The sequence below is a fragment of the Corvus brachyrhynchos genome, unplaced genomic scaffold (genome assembly GCF_000691975.1).
Source record: "Corvus brachyrhynchos isolate BGI_N302 unplaced genomic scaffold, ASM69197v1 scaffold59, whole genome shotgun sequence".
In the NCBI taxonomy this organism is placed as follows: Eukaryota; Metazoa; Chordata; class Aves; order Passeriformes; family Corvidae; genus Corvus; species Corvus brachyrhynchos.
In genome coordinates, this window is record NW_008246054.1 from 3,927,290 (window position 1) to 3,935,603 (window position 8,314).

The 8,314-nt window shown below is 47.0% G+C and overlaps 2 protein-coding genes across 2 annotated transcripts in view; one reads left to right on the forward strand and one right to left on the reverse strand.

Annotated features, from left to right (window-relative positions):
* The window catches only part of SURF4 (surfeit 4), a 12,367-nt gene extending 7,398 nt beyond the window's left edge, over positions 1-4,969 (forward strand). Inside the window, exons 3-6 of the mRNA XM_008642179.2 lie at positions 46-122; positions 717-760; positions 1,700-1,886; positions 2,128-4,969. Coding sequence (XP_008640401.1) covers positions 46-122; positions 717-760; positions 1,700-1,886; positions 2,128-2,394 — 575 coding nt within the window. The 3' untranslated portion in view covers positions 2,395-4,969. The remainder of the gene's footprint in view (positions 1-45; positions 123-716; positions 761-1,699; positions 1,887-2,127) is intronic.
* A 262-nt stretch (positions 4,970-5,231) lies between these two features.
* The window catches only part of SURF2 (surfeit 2), a 3,505-nt gene continuing 422 nt past the window's right edge, over positions 5,232-8,314 (reverse strand). Inside the window, exons 2-7 of the mRNA XM_008642329.1 lie at positions 8,290-8,308; positions 7,721-7,875; positions 7,401-7,504; positions 6,791-6,982; positions 6,045-6,211; positions 5,232-5,335 (exon numbers count right to left, since the gene is read on the reverse strand). Of these exons, the coding sequence (XP_008640551.1) occupies positions 5,252-5,335; positions 6,045-6,211; positions 6,791-6,982; positions 7,401-7,504; positions 7,721-7,875; positions 8,290-8,308 (721 nt within the window). The 3' untranslated portion in view covers positions 5,232-5,251. The remainder of the gene's footprint in view (positions 5,336-6,044; positions 6,212-6,790; positions 6,983-7,400; positions 7,505-7,720; positions 7,876-8,289; positions 8,309-8,314) is intronic.

Sequence of the window (8,314 nt, forward strand, 5' to 3'; positions counted from 1 at the left end):
CAGCAGCTTTTCCAAGTGTAACTGTGTTCAATTTCCCCACCTCAGGTGGCTGTATCCTGGTGCTGAGTAGGAACTTTGTGCAATATGCCTGCTTTGGACTGTTTGGAATTATAGCATTACAGGTAGGAGGCTTAAATCTTCATCCCTTTGAAACTGTACCTTTCAAATCCCTCTTAGCCCCAGTATTCCCAACATGTTTAAATATAACTTGGAACCCTGGAATTTTTCTCCACCTTGGCCTAGTGCCAGTCCTTGATGGCATTGAACTATTTTGCTGCTTCTGTTCTTCTGATGTGCCCAATAGATGTAATTGCAATTAGTCAGCTTGGAGACATTCATTCAATACTTGACCTTGACCAATTTAGCAGAAGTAACTGGCAATTTACCTGGATGTCAGTTAATGAGCCAAATGTGGAACTTGCAGTTGCTTTGGCCTTCAGCTGTGTTCCCACCACAAAGGATCCTAGCTAGTAGCATCCTTCCCCTACCAAACCAGGGCATTTTGGGGCCCTAAAGCACAAATCAAATTCTGGCTTCCATTCCCTGTTTTACACAGACTGACTGGAGCATGCTGATGTAACCTACCTTGGTTCCCTCCCTGTGTTGTGTTTATAATTGAATTCTGCTATGGCTGATACAGACTTGAGATTATAACAGAAATTCAGAACTTCAGTGTCATTTCTATGGTGTTTTAACCTGTTTTATTCTTTGCCTAGACTATTGCATACAGCATTCTGTGGGACCTGAAGTTCTTGATGAGGTATGCCTGCTTCTGGAAGTTTTTATGGAAACAGAATGAAAACTGACACTTGGTGGCAGAGGAAATGATAGTTGTACATAGTATTTACTAGAAAGATTTTTACAAACGATGCATTTACATTAAACAAGAAATGACAGCACTTGAAAAATCAGGAGAGTCTGTGTTGAACTGTAGACAGCAGGCTCAGGAAGGCAAAGACTAATCCTAACCCACTAGGATCCAAGTGCTTTTGCTGCTAACCTGGCTGAGAGCTCATCCAACTGTCTACACTGGATCAGAGTTGCTTTTATTCCCTACGTGCCTAAGTAGCAACTCTGCTTCTGCATGACTGAAGCCATTTTCTGAGAAAACTACAGCATGCAGTCTCTGGAGTGGTTTCTGGGATTTTAAACCTCTTAACACCTTCCCTAAGGACAAGACAAGATTATAAACATGAGCTTTCCTGTCAGGCCCTGAGTGATGGTTTGCTGTTGCCTTTGCACCCCTCTGAGGGGAGGACAGCACAACAACTACACTCTGGGCTTACTACAGCCCTGTCAATGTGTAACTTTTTAGCAGTGCTGCTGCTGCTGTTTTCTCAAAGCAACCTCTGAACTACTTTGGCATATATGGCTAAACCTGAGGTACAGAATAACTTTAACACAACTAAATCTGTGTTGTAACAGCCACTGGAGCAACTCTGCCTGAGTGGTGGGTGCTGGACTTCCCTGGAAGGCTGTGTTCCCACAGATCCTTGGTGTGCTCAGTGCTGCTGGGGCTGGGAAGTCTAACACAGATGAACACATCCCACAGTGCAGAGCAAGTCACTCCTCACTCTCACTCAGATCCTTATTAAAATTGTCAGATAAGATTTTACAGATATAGAAGAGTGCAAGCTGTACTAAACTGCTTTTCCTTTTTTTTTTTTTTTTTTTCCCTCCTTTTTCCCCATTTCTGTAGGAATCTTGCCCTTGGGGGAGGCTTGCTGCTGCTTCTGGCTGAGTCCCGCTCGGAGGGGAAGAGCATGTTTGCTGGTGTCCCCACCATGAGGGAGAGCTCCCCAAAGCAGTACATGCAGCTTGGGGGGCGTGTGCTGCTCGTCCTCATGTTCATGACCCTGCTACACTTTGATATGAACTTCTTTTCTGTAAGTATCCCAGCATTAAAGTATGAGTTGAGCATCTAGAATGTAGTAGCAGTGCCTAGATGGCCTGCAGGATCTGCTCAATGCTTATTGAAATCTATAAATAAAATGAATACTTTAAAAAATGTTATTAGGTTGTCTGTGCCGTGACAGCTGAACTTATCCAAGCTCTGCTCTGATGTTGGTGTATGTGTTTAAGAACTGTGTAAGTAAATGGCTTTTTTCATGGCTTTTCCCCTTGCAGATTCTGCAGAACATTGTGGGCACAGCCCTGATTATCTTGGTGGCAATCGGCTTCAAGACTAAGCTGGCTGCCTTGACTCTGGTCATCTGGCTGTTTGGCATCAACATCTACTTCAATGCCTTCTGGACCATCCCAGTCTACAAGCCCATGCACGACTTCCTCAAATACGATTTCTTCCAGACCATGTCTGTCATTGGAGGGCTCCTCCTCGTGGTTGCACTGGGTCCCGGCGGAGTCTCCATGGATGAGAAGAAAAAAGAGTGGTAACAGGAATAGCAACACTTCTTGGGACATACTGTACTAAGTCCAGAACTGATTCTCTATGGATTCAACAAAAACTGCCAGCATTTTACACGTACATGCCCCCTTCCTATAAAAGGCACAGATGTTTTGAATTTTATTTACTGTGGCACCAGTAATACAATAGATAAAACCCTATTTCTTCAAGGAATGTTGCCTAGGCTTATTCTAACTTCCTAGATTTGGAACTAACGCAAGGAGCCTGCATTTTGCTGATGCTTCAGTGAATTGCAGTAGAAAGTTGCTGTCTGGAATGTCAGCAATGTCTTAAAATTTGCAGAAAGGTGAGCAGATACAGCTGGATCATTCAGTGTGCTGTTGGGTTGTAGCTATAACTAAAAAAGTGGATCCCCTTTCTTGCCCTCATCAAAACTGTCTTGTGCATAACGAGTTCCATTGCTGGTTATAGCATTGCTTATCGAGGTGGAAAGCAGCATCTAAGAAAATCACTGTTATTTTGCTGCTCAGAGGCCTGTTATTCCCTTTTGTTTAGCAGGGAGAGGTCTTTCCTGCTCCTGAACAGAAGGCAGAAAAAAACCCTGAAAGTAGTTGTACCCCTTTCTGGGTAAGAAAAGGGGGGGGAGGGTTTTCTAACATGTCCCAGTTCTGCCCTTGAGGGAACAAGAGAGAACCCTGTATTAAGCATGAATCCTGTACTGCTAATCAGATTTAAAGGAAGTGGGGGAGATAATCCTGAAGAGACAGAATGGTAGATTCTGTGGAAATTCTGTGCCAAAAGAATTCTTTATTCTACATTCTTTCCCCAAAGTTGCCCCTCCTGAACTCCCAAGAAGGGAGCCAAGTTGTGCTGCAGATTCCATAATAAAAGCTCCTTTCTGCTATTAACCAGCTTCCATCCATATATGCCCCAAATTCATATTTGAATTGCAGGTTATTGGTGAAAATGTCTTGAGAATTACAGAAATTCCCCTTTTCTGTGCACTCAGTACTTGCCAGATGAGAGCAGTCAATCTCCTGATCTGTAGTCTTTGCTTCTTAGATTCACTTCTGTCAGTCTCTTGGCTGTAAAAGTCCCAGCTGACTGAAGAGCTGGGGTGCTGAGCTCTCCAGGACAGCCCCTTCTCTGCCATCTCAGACCACCCAGAGCTGTGCAGGGAGGAAATGTGGAAGTGGCCCCCATTCCCAACTCTGCACACGGTTATAGCTGAGGAATGTGAGTGCAAAGCCTGGGCAGTGAAGAAGCAGCCAGGGATGGACCTTCCACGGGAGGGACTCGTGAGGGTGAGGAGAGGAAGGCCCTGTTTGGCCTCTCAGTGCCACGACCTCTGTGCCACGACCATGCTTAGTGCTGCTCAGAGGAGACGTTTTGTCCTCTCTTAGCTAGGTGTGGAGGAATTCTAGACAGCATGAGCCCTACCAAGCTTCCTACCATTACACTGATCCTTGCACTGTTCTCTCCCCTGAGGAAGATGCTCAGCTCTTTGTTCAAGGAGGAATGCAGGTGAACATCTCCAGTGGGAGCTGTTCAGGGTCTCCTGATAAGGACACTCACCTGGACAGTTCAGTTAAACAGTTGCTTTTTAGCAGAGAAAACTGGGCTGAAAGAACTAATGAAAAATAGAAGAGCACTGTTGAAAGTTAAACCAGTGATTTCATCACCTTAAGGGGATAATAGCCTCTGTAAGGGCTGCTGCTGGAGGAAGCCAGTTGCTGTCCCAGAATAGTTAGGGTTGGAAGGGACCTCTGGAGATCATCTAGTCTAACTCCCATGTCCAGATTGATGGGAGGCAAATTCAGCATTAAGGTCAGGTCACTGATGGCTTGCTTTCCAAGGAAGTTTTGCAAGAGAAGGGTTCCCTGTGCCTGACTCTTCCAGGCTGGACAAACTGGTCCTTTCAGTCACAGATCTGCAGCACAGGAGCCTTTCACTGTTTCACTGCAGGTCTTACAACGGTTCTAGACTGATCAGGCAGCCATTCCCAGATACCTGAACTGCTGTTGATGTTCATAGTATTTATAAATTACAGAAACTACTCCTGCAAGTAGCCCCTTGTCTTTCTCAACTTCCATGTGTCCTAACTAAGGAGCTGGATGACTAGTCTGAAGAAAACTGACCAGTTTCCTCCGTGAAAATCAAGTCCCCTTTCCAACACAAGACCCTAGAAAAGGAACTGATGCTGTCCCCTGCAGCAGGACTACTTCAGTATTCCAGGGGCACAGTTAGGTGGAGGGCATTATCAGATACTTCTAGGCAGCACAATGTGCAGACTTACTGACTGTGAGTCCTGATGCAGAAGATTCTGGTTTCCTACCTACACTGCTGTACTTGTGCATCTCCCAGAAATCCAGTGACCTCTCCCCGTGGCTGAGAAGCTCTCACAAGCAGGATGTCAGCTACCAATTGGCTCTGCAAAGTGTTCTGGAATTCATTCTGAATATATTTTTGCTTTCTATGTGGGAAAAAAAAAAAAGAAATAAGTATAAATTCTCATTTTATGCTGTATTTTGTACCTTAGTTGTGTTTGAAAATGTTTTGATTTTTGAAAACAATCAAAATAAAACAATGGCATCTTTGTATCCACTTGGCGTGTGTGGCTGGTGATGCTCCACTGCAGAGCTGCTGTGCTTTCCTGCCTATCAAAAACCAGCTTTCTGTAAAAACCTGAGCTGCCTGGACTTGACTGCAGCAAACATCCTTCCCTTGCTGTGAGGCTGGCTTGAAGCTCTTGGAATACAACTTAATTCCACCTTATTATTCCCCTCCACACCTGTAACAGTTAACTGGAACGGGCAAACACTTCATCCTGTGCTCCCACTGGAATTGTTACACAAAAGGCTTCAGGCCAGGTATTTATCATAAAATTTATTTCCCATTGGTTGCCTTCTTGAAGTTTTTGGGTTTTCGATGATGGCTCTTGAATTTCTTCTTTAAAGGGCCTGTCTGTTTCTGTAGGGAAGAAAGTTAATCAGCTTATTTCCAACATCCTGCCTGAGACAGCTTAAAGATAAACTGAGTGTGATCTTCTTCAACAGCTAGAATGAGTCCAGCCCTGCTCATGGAGCCAGGATCCTGCAGCTCAGCAGCCCTTTCCGATGATTTCATTAGGTACAAACTGGCAGGCTCCCTGCAGCAATGAATCCAAACTTTATCCAGCCCTAACTTTCTATTGACATAATTATAAAGGATCCAGCCCATTCCCCAGTGCCTGCCTCAAAGGTTTATCCCTTTTTATGTATCTAACTCAGCAGGATCAGCGATGTCATGTAAGGCAGTGCCTCAGAAGGGGCAGGAAAAGGGTCTAGAGGGACTCTATGACTGCAAAAGGGCTGAATTTGTGTTTGGGTATAGGGAGGACAATTACAGAACCCACGTGACAAACATCAGCTTTCCTTCTGAGACAGTGTGGGGCAGGATCCCACCAAAGATGAGCTGTTTGTACAGGCAGGAACATCCCTCAGTACCGCAGCCAGGATAAATACTGCCTGGCAGGAATTTACACCTCGGGATGCAAGTCACTGTCTGGCACACAAGGAAAGTCTATTCTGAACAGCTTTGCACCTTCTGCTGGTTCCCAGACAGGAATAGCTGGAACTCCTACGGGATGGGATCCCAGCTCCACACCCCCTGCTGCTGCAGGCAGCGGCTTGACTCCCACCTTTCCTCTCTTGTTGCCAACTGCTCTGCTGCCATCCCTCCTTGCCCTGTGCTCTCCATTCACGCCTCCGTTCTGCTTGGCCTCGTCGTCCTCGCTGTCTGTCACGAAGTCATCCGTGCCCTTTGTGGCCTGTGGAGCTGATGGGTTCTTTTCGGGGAAGAGCGCAGCTAAAATACAAAGATTTAGCTCAAAATCAGTTCCCTGTGCACACAGGCTCTGCATCCCCTAACTTTAAAGATGATGTGCCAAGCTGCTTCCAGTCACCAGGCATGTATGTGTCACTACTGAAATACCTGGGAAATAAACACGTGGGTGTTTTATTGGAAATGTGCCTTGTGCTCTTTCTATTCCCATTCCGGGAGCTTCAGCACAGGTGCTGCCATGTGTTACACCTCTGCTGCTGCAGCAAGGTGGATTTGCACCTCCAGATCTAAGGCAGCAGAACGGCCTGACCACCTTCTGTCAAGCACTTGCTGAGAAACAAACTGGAGATTTCTAAAGCAGCAAATCCCAGTGGATCTCGTATCCCCTTCCCTCACACCTTGCATGATCCAACTCATTCTTACTTAGCATTAACTATTTCTTATTTAGTGGTGGTAAGCTTTTCCAAAACCCAAGGATCCCCAGCTGGATGAAGTCAGGTGCCTCTGGCACAGCAGCATCAGGCAGCAATTGTAAAGAAACCAGGAGAAAATTAACCAACCAACTCCCTGCAGGACATGGATGACACCAAGGTTCTCACTCACGTGGGTACAGGTCACTCATGCTGTCGTCTGTCTCCTCTCCATCCTCCTCGCTGGACTTCGGCTCCCAGAACTCCTCTTTCCTGTGAGGCTGCCTGCTCCCATTTGTTTGGTCATCAGGGTGCTGTCCCCGCTGCTTCTTCTGTCTCAGGCAGGCAGGGACGTACTCCACTCCTTCCCTCTGGCATTCCTCATCTAAGAGCGAGGGTCAGGCAGCACTGGTCAGCTGCCCAGGCCCTGAGTCCTCCCATTCCCAGCTCAAGCTTGTAGGAAATGCAACTCAAAAGTACAGCATGCTTCAATCCAAATATACATCCATATAATCGACAGCATCACGGATCAGGGAAGATGTTAACACAGATTGTGCTGGACACATGAATCACACTGCATGGGGGAGTTTAAGAGCTGATCCTCTCAAGGAAGGATTTTCCAAGGTATTTGCCTGAGGCCAACTGCTCCCTGCATCTGAGACCTTCCCTCCTAGCTGAGGAGGACACATAGTAACACACTGCTGACAATTTAAACAAAACTGCCCCTTCAGAGAGATCCACTGGAATCTCAACAGCTCAGGAAAGAAATGTTATCTGGTTACAGCTTCAGAAAAGCTACTTACAAGTTTTCAGGGCCTTCTGGTAGCGCTTCCCTTGGACGTGCCGCAGGACATGCTCTGGAAGCTTGTTGATGTGTCTGAGGGTGAGCTTGCAGAACAGCTGGTGTCTGACAAACAGAGAAAGGGCCAGCAACAGAGTTAAAGTGTGCTTTGACTTCACAACTTTTCACTTACAAGCACTGTAAGTTGCTCAAAGTTGATAAGACTTTGTAAAGACTTTCCCAGTCTCCCCAAACCCATAACAAAGTTTGTAAAGCCCAACCACTTTATGTCTGAGATTGAGCAAAGTGTAAAGCATAACACACAGAAGGAAGAATACGTACAAATTCTTTGTGCTGGGCACTATGTGGGGCTCAAACGTGCCATAGTCAAACTCTCTGGCTGCCTTTATGAGCCGCTGGTACTTCTTGCCGCTGGTGTAAGCCTGCAGCTCTGACAGGCGACACGGCAGCTCATGTCCTGTCAGCCTGCACCTCACCTGAAAAAAACATTAATGGTCAGGAAACCCAGGGGATTATCCCACTGAACCTCAGAATCGATTCGGCTGGAAAAGACCCCTGAGATCATCAAGTATAACCTATGACCGATCCCCACCTTGTCAACCAAACCATGGCACTCACGTCCAGTCGTTCCCCAGGGATGGGGACTCCATCACCTCCCTGGGCAGCCCCTTCCAAAGTCTAATCATAATCACCCTTCCTGTAGCCATCGCAGGACAGACCAGCGCCCTGCTCCCCGCCTTTCCTCCGCCTGACAAACACCTGGGGCAGGAGCTCGCTGGGGCCGAGCCCATCGGGTGCCACGAGGTCCCGGCCCCATCACGGACGCTCGGGGAGGCCGCTCCATCCCCTCGGGACCCTCAGGGTGCCCCCCAGCCCTCACACGGGCGCACCTTGCCCGGCCCCGCGGGGCTGAGC